The sequence below is a fragment of the Paramacrobiotus metropolitanus genome, unplaced genomic scaffold (assembly GCF_019649055.1).
Source record: "Paramacrobiotus metropolitanus isolate TYO unplaced genomic scaffold, Prichtersi_v1.0 Parri_scaffold0000161, whole genome shotgun sequence".
NCBI lineage: Eukaryota > Metazoa > Tardigrada > Eutardigrada > Parachela > Macrobiotidae > Paramacrobiotus > Paramacrobiotus metropolitanus.
Window position 1 is genome coordinate 68758 of NW_026570381.1, and position 17940 is coordinate 86697.

A 17940-nucleotide genomic window follows, 5' to 3' on the forward strand; every position below is an offset into this window, starting at 1 on the left:
ATCACTTTCTGACAAGCAGAAGATGCAATACGGTAGTTTGTACAAAATACAGCGGTGCCAGGCAAAATCCGTACTTTTTCCACACAGACTATGCGTTGTACATTTAACCGCTGGACCGTGAGCGCATACAGTGCATATCGTTAGCCTATATGAAAAACTGGCACCATAGTATTGGTATTGTACGAAACAACTGATGGTAGTCGCCTAATTTCTATCTGTAAACGTCTCTTATTTTGACGCACGGTCTACCATACTGATGTCGGATGAAAAGGATGCTGCCAGCGGCGCTCCACTGGATGCTGTCGGTCCTTCCTTGAGAATCTCGGTACCCGGTGGAATTAATCCGTCTATCTTCCTCTGTAACGCATTCTTACTGCCCTCCGAGCCCGTTGCAGCCTCAGATTCCGTCAACTGCAAATTATTTGCTACTTTCTCAATATAATACATCAGAGAAATCCCTAATGCAAGTACCCTCAACCGTAATCTCCTCCGAGGCACACTGGGCGCTGTCACTGGGGCTTCCGTAGCTCTTTCTAACTGACGTGCTTCATCAGCCTTCCATGTGGCATGCGACTCCTCCACAACGGTCGGAAGAACCATTGTGGTCTCGCGTCGCAAAGGATTGCTGTTTTTCCAAACAAGAACTTCTTCCAACTTAACACGAATACGCGCCGACGCCACCATCAAGTTCTGTATTTGCTGGAAGAAGGAGTCCAAACTTTTCTAGGCCAAGAGGAGAAAAACAAGGAGATGGAATACGTGCAGTTAGATGTGTATAAAATCAAACAGAAATTGCTCATTCAAACGAGAGAGAACCGTTGCACTTGATTCTTTGGTTTGGTTTGGTTTGGTTTATTGTTTAACGTCCCTAGATACAAGGAATCACTCCTTATCGTGATCTACAGACAATCAGTGCAAAAGAGAATTAAAAGAGCAACATAAAAACACTGAAATTAAGAGACACTTGCAAACTTTAAGCGTTATCGAAAACCGATCTTTAAAACTGATCTTGAGGCAGCTGTTCCTTAATCCAAGCAAAATTTTCCCATGATACTTCATCCAGGGCCTTCTGGAAGGTCCGTATCGAGCGATACGCTGTTACATCAAAATTCAGTTCATTCCACAGTTTCGCAGTCCAACATGAAAAGTCGACTTCGCTTGCTGGTACAGTTTTGCCACAGAAGGTGCTATCGGCGGGTAGAATCGGAAATGGATGTTCTGCCATGCGGGTAGCATTCCGTGTATTTCCTGCAACATTATCAACGGCAGTAACCGATTCATAGCTAACAAAAAGGAATCGCAAAGGGAATCATACCAAACACTAATTTGTAAGTTAAAACCAAAGAGTGCTTTATGCGGCGCAGCTGAACACTATCCCATCGGCACTCACGAAGACGACCACGGTAGTCATCCGTAGCGCAGCCTAAGCGTAAGCGTTTAAGAAATTTTAGCGCACAGTCCTCGAGATCGTCTTTGGGTAATTTAAAAAAGGATTTACAACGGGGCTGCAGTAGTCGAACAAAGGGAGAACAAGAGCCTTATATAGGCATATTAAAGCGGCCGAGTCGTAGTGGTAAAACATGGAGAATATGTAGCCGATACGCTTGCGAATTCGCATGCACAAATTCTCAGTATGTTCACTCCAACGCAATTTTCTATCAACTACTAATCCCAAATATTTAGTAACATTTTTCTGCTCAATTTCAACGTTGTTTAAATAATATTTAGGGACAAAGGTCATGTCGCGTTTTAAGGAAAAGCGCATGTGCACTGACTTTTTCGGGTTGAAACTTAAACTTTTTTTTACAGCGCCATCGTAAATCGCGTTTATATCTTCCTGAAACTTTTCGCGATCATCGTCATTTACGATTACCCGGCACAGGAAAACATCATCCGCAAAAATGAAAATTTTACTTCCGTTAGGCAAGACAATTGTAAGTCCGTTTATTTCACAGTTGAAAAAGATTGGGCCGACTATTGATCCTTGTGGTACACCGCTAGTGACAATGCCGCTTTCAGAAAAACTGCCATTTATATTCACTACCTGCCTCCGTTGTGTTAGGTAGCTGCTTATCAGCCGCACGAGATCGGTAGGAACAGAAAAGGAAGTCAGTGTATTCAACAGAGACGAATGATCGATTTTGTCGAAAGCTTTTGAACAGTCGAAGAAAACAGCATCGACTTCGTAACCGCTTTCAACAAAATCCTTAACGAATTTGGTGAGAAGCAAGCACTGCAACTGTGTATTTCTTTTCGCTCGATACCCGAATTGACTGTCGCTCAACAACTTATTGGATTCAAGGAAAAATGTTAAATAATTTGCTATGCATCGTTCAAAGATTTTTGAAATGGGATGTAAAATGGCAATCGGACGGTAATTATTCAAAACAGTTTGGTTGCAAGAGGATTTCGGAAGTGGCGAGATAAAGGAAGTCTTCCACGCGGATGGGAAAGTTCCAGTTTGAATACAAGAATTAAATATTTTAACTAAAGGAGGAACAATCTTGAGGCCACATGCGTTTAACAATGAATTAGAAATTTTAAAAGGGCCAGAAGAAGTAGAAAAACGAGACTGATTGATTGCATGAACAACATCGTCATCGTTAATGGAAAACGTCACAGAGGATTTTTCAGTATAGGAAGTATCTATAGAACAATGCTTTAAGCAAATATTTTGAGAATCCAAAAACAATTTATTAAATGCATTCGCCTTCTCAGTATCAGAAATCAGGATTTTGCCATCTGTAGTTTTAATAGGGGGAAATGGTTTACGATCAACACTACATTTTACATACTGCCAAAATTTTTTGGGATTGTTACGTGTTGCAGAAACCACATCAAGAATGTTATGCCTTTCATGAGCGCGCAGAAGAGCGCCGACTTTTTTCGACGCTGTTTTCCATAACTGTCTGGCACTTTCTTTTTCCGCGGGGGAATTTTCTTTCAGAAACTGTTTGTATAGTCTGTTACGAGAGTTCACAGCTTTTTTTATTCGAGCGGGATACTTCTTAATTTTTTTGGTGTTTTGTTTACCAAATCGGAAAAATAAATCAGCAGTTGAAATAAGCTTATTTTCAAATATCTTAGCCAAGATAGAGGGATCGGTGTGAGTTAAAATAACAGACCAATTTATAGAATTCAAAGCATTTTGAAAAGGAACAACTTTAGCGGATGTTATCTTCCATGTATCTTTTACGTACTTTGTTTCAAGAGACCGGGGTTCAACGTGCAAGTAAAACTGAAACGCAGAGTGGTCATTTGTCGCTGACGGGGGCGAAATGACTTCTACGTCCGTAACCAAACAGTACGTTGATACGCAACAAAGGTCCAGGATGCTGTTTCTTCTAGTTGGAGTATCTATTATCTGGCGAAAGTTAAATTCCTTAAGCGCATTTAGCAGCAACTGCGAAGTGCAGCTAGACGCGCTCAACGTATTCCAACATATATCCGGTAGATTGAAATCACCCATTAAAACTAGCTTATTACGCAACTCAACAGGAAACTTTTCTCGTAAATGTTCAATAAGACGAGGGATAACAATAGTTTTAAAAATCGGTCGAGCATAGAAAACACCAAACAAGCAGTCTAATGTAACAGATTCTACGAAAACAATTTCTAACTCATCGCACTCAAGGTCAGATCGCCTTTTCCCGCTATATTTTTGTGACATTACCAACGCTACTCCGCCATGACTGTCGTTAGAAATACGAGATTTACGCCATTTACGGAAAACATTAAAATTATCTAAATCTGCAAACAAATTATCGTTATAATTTTCACGATCGAAAGTTTCTGTTAATGCTATGACATCAGCCTTCGAACAAAACTGCTTTACATTGACATGTTTAGAAAGAATGCCATTTATATTGCAACACTTAATTTTAATTTTATGAAAATGTTTAACAGAGTAATCACCATCGGCATTTGAGTTTGCCAGATTTGTAACATTTACCGGTTTTTTGGGTTTGTGGCAGAGTTAACGCCATCTTCCGTGGCCTGCTGACGTGGCGATTTGCAAAACTTAGCTATGTGACCGGTGTCTCCGCAGTTAAAACAGCGAACTACATAGTGTTCAATCGGACAGATGCAAAAGTCAAACCGAATACTACCGATTTTGTCCAGATAATCCGCGCCATCCTGAGATGTCTCAATTACCATAGCGCACGTTTTAACATTTTCAGATTTACCGACCAATTTTTTAACAACTTTAACATCGCACGCTTCAGGTAATTTAGCCGAAATAATCTTTTGAAAGTTATCTACAGCCATTCCTTTCGGTACGCGTTTTATTATCAGCTTATGTACACGCTTACGAGTCTCACTCACCGTTATTCCAAGATCTTTTTTGTGCTTGTCCAATTCTGCTCGCGCGGCCTCTCTGTCATTCTCGTTACGGAATCGGATGACGATATTGTTATTCTGCGTACGACGAACCTGTTCCATATTGAATCTCTCACTGGCGTTAGGAATGCACTGGGGCAGCTTTCTTTCAATTTCATCAACGACATCTTTAGTACTGCTGGCATCGGGCGTAGTTTTTTCCGCTGAGACAACAAGCGCGTAGGTTTTTGCAGTTTTCGAGGCGGCTGGGTGAATAGAAGATCCGTTCTTTCTGGCAGTGGTAGCGACATTTTCAGGGGCACGAGGAATACCAACCGGCGCAATGGGGATCTGTTTCTTCTTCAGCTCATGCACTTCTCGCTCCAAATCCAGAATTCTGTTGTGCTGTTCGATGTTGTGGCTGACCATGCGACTCATTAGAGGCAACAATTCGTCGAATACTGACTTCAGGCTTTTATAAGTAGGTGTTGTGGTCTTTGAAATTTCATCTTTGAAGCTCTCCAGGAGTTCAGGAATAGTCCGTTGAGACGATTTGGATGCCGATTTGGGTATCATCTTGCATGGAATCGGAAAACAACGAGGCAAACGATAGGGCGAAAGGTCACCAAGACCGGCGCTCTGTTAAACCCACGATTCTTGCTGTTTAAACGTCAAAGCTTAGAAGCAGGTAATGCAGTGAGCGTTTCATCTGTGCCGATTCATGCAATGCTCGGGAAAAACATCTCATTTGATATTTATACTCGTATCTGTTAGCGACGGTTGTTTGCACGAATGCAGAATAAGTCAGTTTTCAAAACAGAAACACTCACCTGGTCCTCAATTCGTGGACTACATGTTTCCAGCATTACGCGCATGCACTCCATGTTCCCCTCGCTGAGGTTCTCCGGTTGCAGCGGGAGCAGCTTGTATAAGAGGCATATAACGACGTGATCCACAAGCGCACCGTTTACGTGTAACTGCGACAGAAACCTACGAGTGAACACGGTGCTAATACACATCATCTTGCACGAACACAAACAAAACGAAGAAGAAGTTAGAACACGGTACACTGCTATGATGTTAACTGTGTTTACCGCGTAAGGGCCAGATAGCGACTGTGAGGATTATTCAAGCGGATTCGCATAGATTCTGGCTCCTTGTACAAACACCGGCTGGTCTCCAGCAGATGGGCCTTCTCCCAGTACGTCAGTGCCAGGCGCTGTACAGCTGTACCGAATCGCAGGGGCTGGCCAGCAGAATCCGTTGTCTCGAAATCGGCCAAGCGAACGCAGAGAGCGGCGCAAGATTCCACCGGATACGGCTCCGCTAGTGCCTACAGTCGAAGACAATTCTTAGCGTGGTGTTCGAAAGAAACGGTGACGACTGGCCAACCTTGTCCACAATCAGCGCTGCCGTCGACGTCAAGCGCTCTGCGGTGTCAAAACAGCAGTGGCCGATCATAGACGCGGCAACGAGGGAGGTATTGTCGGGATTGAGGCTTTTGATCAGTTCTCGACAGTCCATGACAACGTTCCGGAAATGCACTTCCACAAAGATGTCCAAAAACTATGTAGCTAACTTTTACTAGTCTTACTGCTTAGTGCTTACTAGAAGTATTCATCAAGAGCAGACAACTCTATTAACGTAACTTCCGACGTCTGGTCGATACAGAGTACAAAGTAAAATTAATATTATTCAGTCAGTAAAATTTACTTTAATAACAACTATAGTTTCCTCATTCTTGCATATTGCGTAAAGGTACAGCGAGAAATACTTACAGGTTCACGGGTTCCGAGATAAACTGCTTACCACGGCCCGCTACGTCACGCTACGCTTTACGCGTGCGTAACATGCTCATGCATGAATATTCACCGAGGAAATTTAACACATCCTAGTAACCGCATGCTGTTTGCGACACGGTTTACGCTTTACAGCTCCTGTAAACCGTCGGATTTGTGTTTTTGCCAAGCAGTGAATGTTTTTTTGTGAACCAGAAATCGATGACGGCGTTGATTGTATCTGCGCATTGGTGTTAGGCTGTTAGCAGACGTCGCTTCTCTACGAGTACTGTTGAGAGCTGTCGAAACAGCACTATGAACGCAACATCGGTATATTTTCGCAAGCTGTTCTCGGGTTCCCGCAAAGTCAACTACGGCAACACGGTACTAGTGAAGCGCGACGACGGTCAATGGTGGCTTGGGTACGTTCAGGACATTGAAGGCGACCATTTCTTCGTTGACTTTGATGCTGCTACAATCAATCCCCAGTGGATTCACTCGAGGTACCTTTGGCCGCATCACTTCCTCAGCAGGGCTTCAGGATCGCAGCAAAACTCCCCTGTTCAGGTAGCGATGCGTTTAGCCGAAGCTAATCCCATGATTTTTCGGCCAGCCACCATTATAAAGGAAGATCACAGCATATTCTTCGTGGTTCGCCTGGACGAGAAAGATTCGCCGGCGGTGAATTGGCCTCCGACATCACCAGGCAGCCGTATGGTGCTGCGGAATCACATCAGTGTCTCGCTATCGATGCCAGGCGACGACGACAGTTTCTTTGGACGAACCACTGGGTTCTTGTACAGAAATCATGTCATCAGCTTTCCACAGGCTCAGCTGCTGCCAGACTTGGATTTTATCCCGAAGTTTATGGTCAGGACATGTCAACTGTCACTACCACATGGCGATGGAGATCGCGATTCGACCTGTCAATTTTATAAGATTGTCTGGGAGGTCGGTATGGACTTCAGCTGCACAGGAGTGCACGAGTTTGCATTGGGAAGTCACTATCATATGAATATTGGTTGCCGTCTATTCGCGCGGCTGGAATCTAGTACAGTCAGTTTTATCTGTGGGGAAATGCACTACGATGAAGCTGGACGAAGTATGTTCTGGAATCAAGATTCCTTGACTGAGGCATGCGATAAATACCTCGCGTACAAGCATACGGCGTCTGTTTGCGTGGAAAGTAATTCACTCAATTTTGGGCATGCACACCAGAATGGTAAACATGTCATTAATGGGAAATATGACTATAGGGGCAAAACTAAGCGTGTTCCACGGTTCCTCTGTATTGCTGCCGTCACCCGCCTGGAGTGTGACGTTACGGCAATACATATGGTTAAATCTGGCGCGGTACATAAGCGCCATGTTCAGCCACAACGTAAAACTCCAGCCGGGTGACGGCAGCAGTAGCCGGAAACGGTGGAACACGTTTAGTTTTGCCCCCTATATACAATTTCTGGGGTGCAAGCAGGGCCGTAGCGAGGGTATAGGCGCACTGGCGCGCGCCTACCACTCCTCGGCCAACTTTTGACTAATATTTGCGCCCGAAACTGGCGCACAGGCGCACGGGCGCAAAATTTCTAGATTTTTCAAAAGGCGCAGCGGGCGCCACTGGCCTTGCGCCCGTGGCGCAGAGTGGACTTTGGCCGGATGTGCCTTGGTCTGATGTACGGCGATCAAGAACTATAATAATTAAACTACATTTTATATTAATTAAAGTATTAAAGCGCGGCTTGTTTATACGGGCGCAACGGGCGCAGGCTTCGAAATTTATGGGCGCAGTGGGCTCAGACTGACCTTCGAAGCGGGCGCAAATGGCGCAGCCAAATTGCGCCTACCCCATCCCACGGACCTCGCTACGGCCCTGGGTGCAAGTACTTTCACTCAGAGCCAGAAGTGCAATGCAGCGTTAAAGAACGCATGCAGCGTTAAAGAACGCATATTTTACGAGTACATACAATCCATTCAGGTATGAAAACAGTATGCAGCGGTAGCACAGCAACCACATAGCGCAAAGTCCAGACAGAGTGGAAACATTAAAAACAGACAGTTTAGCATCCAAACTAACGCTGATGGAGTTAATGTTTTAACAGCTTTAATAGTCTCCGCCAGGATGACGATCTGCATCGGTGGGACACCGAGGATCTTCGGCAACTGGATATTGCCTCTTTGACGAATGTGACTTTCGCAGCTCTGGATGGATTGTACAAAGACTGATGCAGCTTTGAGAAAATTATAAACCTACACGTAACAGTCAGTTGGTAACTATTTTGGTTTTCTGGGTTTCAATGCCGACTATTTGTACAGAAAAAATAACAGTGTTGACAAATTTTCTAAGGTTTCATACCCTGTTGTGCTGCTCTCTGTTATGCTGTTTTATTTTGGACTAATTTGCTTCAGGGCAGTGTGAAAAAGAAATAAATTTTGCAGAAAAAGGACCTAAAATTATATGTTTATTCCATAAATTCTCGATGCTGTAAGGCTACAACGTGACTGCGAGAGCCGGTTTCTTCGGACAGCGAGCGGACCCGCTCAGTTTCCACTGATCCAGCCTACAAAGCCGGAAGTCAGATGTAGCAGAACTGCAGCCCATTTGTTTTAGACTAAGATAAGCCACACTTTATATCCACACACAGACAATTTACTATTTAAAGCAATGACGAGAGTGACAGTCGCAAAAATAAAAAAGAACACATTTTACTACTGTAATAAAATATACAGGCCAAGAAAGAGGACGGTTTGTATGCGCTAACAGGGTCACTATTCACGGGATTCTTGTTTCCTGTTAGGTTCGCAGTAACAAAAGAGAAAGATTCTTGTTTTTGGGATGAGTATCTTAATTGACACTTTATCTTGTTTTGATCGGATTGTTTACGAATGATAAACTTTATTGACAAATTGTACAAGCTAAAAGCCATTTACACTTGAACTTGGTAAACCAATTTAGAACAAAAAGAACAATTCTTCAAGCTGTTTAGAACACCCAACCGTTCCCAGAACAGAAGCAGCGTTCCCGCGCTGAATTTCCACACTTAGACGTTGCCACAAAAATTCGGTGGCGCGCGCTTCTCCTGTTTGCTCTTTAATGCGTCGGCCAACTTCGCTGATGAAATGACGGGTACTACCGCCGCAACTTCCCATCGTTTCGAGGGCGTCTGTTTTACGAATGATTAGATCTGGACTTGAGCCGCTTTTAACGCTTCTTTTTCGGTTCACAGCCGATAATCAGATGCAAAACAGATACTGCACGGCAGGCATGTGTAAAAATATGAAAATTTTGTTTCGAAAGACATAGACGCAGGAGTTTGAAAATCACACTGCTTTGATCCAGACTGAGAAAAGTTCTGAAGTGGTATTGCTCTTAATACTCGCGTTGCTCAAAGGTGCAGCCAAAATCGGAAATATTGTGCCATCTCGTATAATGTATGCCACGTAATCATCACGATGTATTCTATGTTTACCATCGTTGTTTGCGGAGTATTTGCTTTAATGACTGGTGTTGCTGTTGCGACGGACGTTGCAGAAATCCTACCGTCCACCTTACCCTTAGGAAGTTATTATACGATGAGTGTTAAATCTTCCTCAAGACACTCACTGGACCGTGGTGATGCCGATAGCGGCCCGTATAAGCTTGTCGAGCGCGATATTATTGTAAGCTCGGTACCGTTACACCTATTTATTTATAAGCAGCTAGGTATTTGAGTTTGTGGCTATATTCACCTAGCGTTATTTTTCCGTAACACTGAAACAGTTTGTCCTAATTCGTTTTAGAGGAGCTGCCTGCTGATGCTAACATAGCCAACTTAATATTCCCTGAAGCATTCGTTTTCTTTTCCCAGTATAGTATTGTCTGAGTCGAAAGTTTTGACTGCTTCGTTGTTTTCACGCATAAAGAATTTGTATAGTTATTAGATGGACAAGTGCACTGATTATTTTGCCAAATCGAACAATATTTATTTGCATTATCAGTTCGTGTTTAAGTTTAATGCAACACGAAGATGCGCGAATAAGCCGTTATAACAACTATAGTTTTTTAATTTTCACCAAGCATTTATTTAAGAACAATACCGCTGTTTCAAAACACTGGTGTAGGCTGTAGGGTTGCCATATCTAGCATCATTCTGTGTAGTTAGTATACACATAATTCCAGAGTTGACTCTCTACTTAACTAATAATGGTAGCGCATGATGCATCTTTTTGCCTTCGTTAGATGTTGGGAAATGCACTGAGGAATGACAGCAGTCGATGGAAGGATGGTGTGGTGGTGTACACTTTTGGGCGGCGTCTAGGTATAGTAACATTTCATGATCGGGAGTATTTGGCTAACACAGATGTCCACAGTGATTTTCGCAGATCCGGAAATGATTATGAGAGTTCCATACGGCCATGACCAACCTCACCCGGGAGACGAGCAACTGTATCCGCTTCCGGAATAGGACCGACGAGAGCTCATACGTACTGATCGATTCCGACGGCAGACCAGGGTAAGTCTTGAATTCGCTCCTGCCTTGCATTACTTTGCTCTCTTTACTTTGCTCTGTAAAGTGGCATAAAGTAGTTCAAAACGGGTTTGGGACTGCGCGAAAGTAAATGTTTCAGCAGGGGTTTGTTTCGTGAAATGGATATTGGTAGTACAGTCATATGCAGTGATTCTGCGAACAGTTATACGGTACAGTTATACAGTCATATGGTTTACGGATAATTTCTGCAACGAACGGAACTTTTGCAGGTGCAGATCACATGTTGGTCGACAAGGCGGAGAGCAAAACATCTTTCTACACACCGACTGCCAGGTCAGCGATATCGTGCATGAACTGTTGCACACGCTGGGCTTCTTCCACGAGCATACACGCCCGGATCGGGATCAGTACATACGAATACGAACCGGCAACATCAGGTGTAAGTACGCAGCAAATAATGACGAATGACACCACGATTTGCCAACGATTTTCTTCTCTCAGCGACGCATCTCCCGGACTATGAGAAGCGCTCTAAGAAGCAAACGACCCAGCTGGGCTATCCCTACGATTTCCTTTCAATTCTGCATTATGCCGCATTTGATTATGGCGCAGCCATTAACACGAGTCAGCCGGTCATCGTCAGCTTGGATCCAAAGACAAATCTCACTACAAATACAAGGCACAGTGCATTAGATGTACGGAAAATACTACGTCACTACAGATGCGAAGTTCGCGGTAGGGAAAATATTCTATGTCCGACCGTTGCTGCCGGTTAAAACAGTCAACTATCTAGTGTGTGTCTTATGGTGAGTTTCCCCACAGAAATATTTTTCCGTTGTTGTAGATATCAGCACGAAAGCTGCAGGCGGTTGCACTATGCACGATAGATTCCTTCAAATGGACATCTCCAACCCTGGACACGGAATATGGCTGGGCTAATGTTATCCTGGAAAGCGAAAACGCCCGAGTTGTACAAAATCCGCGAGGAACCCCGTCTCCAGGTTTTTTCAGCTGAGTTCCAAGCAGGATGATGCGCGCGCTTTCACCGCCATTCTCCGTAACCGAGTACAGGGGTTTTTCAAGATCTGCTTGCTTTTTCTTTTTCTCATTATAGTGCTAGCAAGAATATTCAGCCCTTAGTCGCCCATTTGTAAGCGTGGTAGCCTGAAACAATTACTCCAACTCTGCAGTTCTTTAAACATGAATCCGTAAATCAGTTGAAGTTTTTAAGAACAATAGTTACTGTGTTGTGCAGCCGCCGCGAATTGCTTTTTTTTCCAGAATCTTGTTGGTAGTTCCTGTTTCGGTACTAATTGCTCGAGTTCATCCGGATCGACCATCATAGAAGGGTTAGGACCGCGCTCGAATTGTTATTCAGCCACTGAGTTTTACAACGAAAAATTCTAATTCGGAAAGCCGAATGTCTGCGTGATGGTTAAAAATTCTAACCATTTTTTAATGTTTGGTTTCTTCTCTTCCATTCAGTATTTATCTTCCAAACTGCAGTTACTAGCATTTTGTAATTGAATACGCCACTGTCAGATGCTTGTGTGCTTGTGGCAGCTGACTGTTTAAGGTGATAAAAGACCTTTACCGACTGACAACTATAGATACTAAGCCGTTCATCTGTTCTGCTCATGTTGACCTTGATACTTCACTCAGGTATCCTAAAGTCCTAAATATAACAACTCCAGAATTCTGTGCTTAGGAGAAAATCCAAACGACTCTGTACAAGTCCATATCTCCAAGTACTGCGCCACGCAGCCATGCAATATATTGCTCAGCAAATGTTGAACCGGACAAAACGCCGATTTCTTAAGGGAAGTGGGCCGGTACATGGTACCAAATTCGTGTGCATGCACGAATACTTACACTTTCGCGCACTCCCAAACACATTTTTGTTTCGGTTTATGACAATCTGTAACCAGGAGATTTGTATACACTGGCGATTCGGCTGTCTACCTCAGAGTTGGAAAACACTAGAACTTCATTATATTCTTTTATCAGTGAATGAGGTCGCCCTGCACCGTCGAAAAATGAGCAGTGGGAAGTTATGAACGAAAAGAACAAAACAGTACACACTGAAACGTCACACTCCAGCCGAATGGCGGCAGCAGTGCAGGGGAACTGTGGAACGCGTAAGTTCTGCGCATGACACCACGTAATGTAAACAATGTAATAATTATATTGTACACGATACCTTCTTTTCGTGTACATTGTTATCCCATCAACTACTCTGTTTTACCTGCTGCATTTCCCGGTTGGACAGTTGCACTTAATACCATTCTACGAGCTAGCTGGCTACTGATCCACTGTTACATTTTTATAAATACCGGTAATTACCTATTCAAGTCAATATACTGTGTCCTCACATACGCTAGAGAAAGGATTTAGCCGTTACCCAGAAATATTGTACACAGTCACAACTTTCGAATAATCAAACAAACAGGCAGCGTTTATCGCGTAAAGCTTACTCAGCGGAGATACCTTTCACTTCTTAGGTTCATTAGATTTTCTGAGTTTCTTGGGTTTCTTAGGTTTCTTAGGTTCAAAACACATATTTACTAACCTAAAAGGAATCTTTACAGTAAATATATTTAATAAAATTAATCTAAACTGTTTCGCCCGTTATTGAAAGAAAAATTGGAGATTGTTTTAGATTCTTTTAGTTTGGATGGCTTTTCATTATGTTTTACTTTCATGCCACAATATAACCGAATTTGTATTGTAGAAAATTTGTGGTTATCAGCAAGCCAGAAACCGACGAAAGGACATCCAGTGGGAAGCGGGAAATGAATGGCATTTCGCCCAAGAAGGAACAGATATGGTTGACTTTCGTAAGTTCGTACATATTAAATTTCCCGAGGCGTGTTTTTTTCTTTGTATCCGAAATATCCCGCCATATCTCACGGTATCCTCTACGTATGCCTCGTGTACCCTTACAGTTTTTGACTACTTTTTCCTTGTTGCCATATCCCACCGTATCTCTGCAGAATCCTTTACGTATCTCTTTAGAAACCCGCCAAAAAAAACCGAAGAAAATCTAAGAAACCTAAAAAAATTCAAGAAAATTACACGATACACAAACGACACATGGAGGATACGCAAAGGGTACTGTAGAATATTCCAGCTAAAACGATTCACCACATTAGCAAAATTTTCGATACGCGCAATTCGCAAAATACATCGTGATGTTTGGATGCATATCACCTTCGAAAACCACTTTATCCCACCGTATCTTTAACGTATCCTTCAGGTATCCTTTATGAATCCTACTGAACACAGGTTTAAGGGTCATCAGTAACTGCAGTATGCAGTTACTGATGAGTCGATGACCCTTGTACCAACCGTGCCATAGGCGAGAAAGAATTCCAGGAATTTATCGACGTCAGCCGAAGTGCATCAATGAGTTTAAAGTACCCAAAAAGTTCTATCACTTTGGTGTATTCCGAAAGATATAAAAATACGTTTTGTGTTCATTCCAGCAATTGGAAAAAAAGCTGCAGTCGTTGACTAAAATACTGCAGAAAACGTGGTTGGTATTACTTTGGCGTGCCTATAGTTTGCACTTTGTGATTGTGATCCCTGATTGCATTTTTCTTTGGGTCGATGTTTTGTAATCTAAAAATTTAGTACAACTGCCGTACGTCGCTGTCTAACATAATTATAACAACTGCACAAAAACGTTACTATATAAGTGAATGCGTGTAGCGGACGGACATTGTTAAAAATGTAAAAACCGGTTCAATTCAACTGATAAAATTAATGATAAAGCAGAGTGGATGATAGTCCGTCCAGATAGCAATTCTTTTAAACAATTCTAGTTAATTCGGCAAAAGCACCGTTCTTACTGGAGTAATAAAATTATAGGTGAACGATCTTGTTAGAATAACTGTTGCCGCGCAAAAATTGCACCGAAGAGAAGAGCAATGTCTGAAACTTTAGTAATGGTTGCAGCGGTGAATCGGTGGTTAAATTCCCTGCTTGCAGTTTAAATTATACCTGTAGATAGCCTACTGGGGCACGCTGAGCTAACAGTAGCACTGCTTTTTAGTCGTTTAGTCGTAAGTTTTGCAGTTCACCTAATACCATTCGCAAATAACATGGGTACCTCAAGATGTCATGTTAAGATCCTCGGTGAGTGAGTGCCGGAAATGGGATGAGAAGCCGAGAAGAAGGCCAGAGCGGACAGATGTCCCCATTTCGATTAGGAGGTCGAAGACACGCGCCCATTGCTCCCTCTGACCTTCCTTCTGGCCACTTGCCCCTTTATTGAATTCGATTCACAACAAACCGGTTAGAAAGGACGGGTGGGTGGTAAAAAAAAACTGCACACGTTATCAGTTGTCAATTTAACAAAAATTCAGGTTATGGTAGTGGCAATACAGTAAAACCTCTCTATAAAATACAGGCACGGTTCCATCAGTTTCGTTTTTTATACCGGGGTGTATTTTATAAAAGGCAACTGTCCCCAGGGGCGCTGGTGTATTTTTTGAGGTGGGGGATTGGGCATCGCATTATTATATAAATGCAACATTACGGCATTGGCAACTAGCAAGTACCGAGTAATTGTAGTACAAACTGCAATACATTACTAATTTGAATTACATAAAACATTTACTGTTAATATTTATTTTTACATAAGTAATTACCATTAGGCATTAGCACAAACAACGTTTACGCTGCTCGCTATTGTTTGACGATGTTCAGATAGCTTTGCATTGCATCCGGTTGCTTTTGTATAACAATATTTAACCGGATTGATTGTTCACAGGTTCACAGGTTCTCTGCACTGGTAAAACTACGTTTGGTTCCGCGGCAAGTGTATGTAAGGCTTATAAAGAGGTGAATTTTATAAAGAGAATCCCCCTGTGTTATACCATGCGGGCCAATTCGGTTCCTTACAGGTTGTATGTTGTAGAGAAGTGTATTTAATAAAGAAGTGTATGTTAGCAGAGGTTATACGGTAATCGAGAATGAGTACAGCAGTCAGTCAGGTTAGCATGATGAACCACATCGAATCCGGGAAAGATAACATAGTAGGTCAGGGAAACAAAGACAGTCAATGATCAAACAGGTCACCCGGATTTTAACTCCAATTAATGAATTAACTAACAGATAAGATACAAGCCAAACAAGTGAAGAGCCACACAAAGATAAGCAGAGCGACAGTGAATAGCAGTAAGAGTATATAAGAGCTGTCCATCTCGATGAAAATTATTTCCACTGCGCTAACGGCAGTGGAAGATACAATGTAGGACTAAATGGTCGCATAGCCCCATACCCAGCATTCTGTACGCAAGCGGTGCAGTGCACTTGTACGAAACGGATATTTTGAACTCAGTCGTACAGTGCACTGCGCTGCATTCGTACTGAATGTGGAGATGTTGGGTATGCGACCATTTTGTCCTAAGCTGTATGGCTGAGCTGTGGTTTTTCAATACGAACTGTGAGTGCACTGGTGACTGAACCCAGCGTATGCAAGGACAATACTGTAGCAATAAATCACTGTATATAAAGTACAGATGCATTATGTATATGTATCCTAAATAATATCCTAAATAATCATTTTCCGCTGCGTTATCGATGCACTGAAATCATGAACAGTACAGCTACATTATGTATCTGTATGCAATATACATACATCCGGAAACCGTTATGGCGCAAAAAGACTTTGTAGCTAATGTTTGCGAAGCGGGAAGCGGTACGACTTCCCACTGTAAGGAGTAACCGCATTATGTGGCGCAGTCGAAAGCAGAGCACGCGGCATGCGCATGGTAAGCGATGCCGTTGTGAACCCTGATTATATATAATGCAGCGTACGGCGCATTTCATTGTCCAGTAAGTTCATAAGAAACGATCCGTCTACCGCTTCTTACACTGCAAGCCTGCGCTGTATTTCAATATTTATTCTGTTACGGTGATAAGATAAATGCAGATGGTTGCACATGAGCCATAATATTGCGCAAGATAGCAGTGCACACAGCGAAATTGTAATAAACGTCGCCGCTGTTAGTTTTAACGCAGTATATGGTGCATCGTCAAACAAGTTCAGAGGAAATCGCAAGTTTATTAATTCTCGAAAAGCGAGCGGTGTGTTTCGGTATCTATTCAGGTACTTTGATAAGATAAAAAGGTTATGCGTACAAAGTAAACACAGAGCAAGTGCAAGACTGTGCCACAGCTAATTACCGACCTTTACAAGCGCCTATCGCGGCGACGCACAACGGCTCCGACTCTAAGAAGTTGTTTGGGAAATATTGGAAATCTCACATGAATTGTAAGCTGCTCATAGATTACTGTTTAATAATATCCTAAATAATCGTAAGTTAGTATGGCCATAATAATGACTGTAACCAGTTAATGACTATGGCATGCAGTTATGGCTGCTAGGTCAGTTCATCACATTCCTTTCCTTCTCATAAAAAAAGTGAAAATCCTATTAACGCTACTCGTACGGGGACATTTGACGCGGCCTTCCGCCTACTTAAGAAATTCGCCAGAAATTCCACTTTAGACTTTAGAGATATAGGGCTCTCCTGAATTCCTCGAGGATTTTTAGTTCTCCGAAACTACTTCCGTATTTTTAATCAGTACTTCCGGTACGAGAATGGCCCATCCTACGTAATCGATTTCACGCAAGCAAAAGCCGCTTTGGCACTTCTCGTTAATTACCGACTGACTACAAGGCAATTTTAATCCGTACAGCATTCTACAAGATAAGCCAAAAATACAGTTCTTGCTAGTTCCAACACACAGTACTCATTGTCCCGTATTAATTTTGCTGCACAACATATTTTACACTGGCTCCACGCAGCGTACCGCAGTCTGTGGCAGCCAAACGGTTGCTACGTCACAAATATATCTGTATCACACGTGCATTTAAGGAAATGCAACTCAACTAGCAACTACACGTGTTTTGGCTACCTACTTAAGGGAAGTGGCCCGGTACATGGTACCAAATTCGTGTACATGCACGAAATCTTTCACTTTCGCGGATTCCCAAACCCTTTTTCCTCTGGTTTTATCACATTCTGTAGCCAAATGATTTGTATACACTGGCGTGAAAACCGTTTGTGCGCGCACCATCCTATGCGGGAGTTATGGCTGTAAGAAAATTCCAAAAAGTTTAAATGCATTCAGGTGTACCAAAAGTCTCACTATGGACCGATGTCTTTTAAATTTTGCATGTAAATGTACATAGCCATGAAGATCGTTTTTACACCGACCTAGACTTCCATGATTTTTTTCAAATTTTAAAATGAATTTTAAAATTTTTGAAATTCATTTTAAAATTTGAAAAACTGGTTAGAACAGTGGATCAATGTAAAAACGATCTTCATTGCCATGTGCATTTACGTGCAAAATTTGAAAGAGAT

General features: G+C 42.5%; 1 protein-coding gene across 1 annotated transcript; it reads left to right on the forward strand.

Moving 5' to 3' along the window:
- Positions 1–6249: 6249 nt before the first annotated feature.
- On the forward strand, positions 6250–8456 carry LOC129600030 (uncharacterized). The gene is made up of 2 exons (XM_055498414.1): positions 6250–7320; positions 8195–8456. The coding sequence occupies exons 1-2, from the start codon at positions 6414–6416 to the stop codon at positions 8272–8274; spliced, it is 987 nt and encodes a 328-aa protein (XP_055354389.1). The 5' UTR covers positions 6250–6413; the 3' UTR covers positions 8275–8456.
- Positions 8457–17940: the final 9484 nt, after the last annotated feature.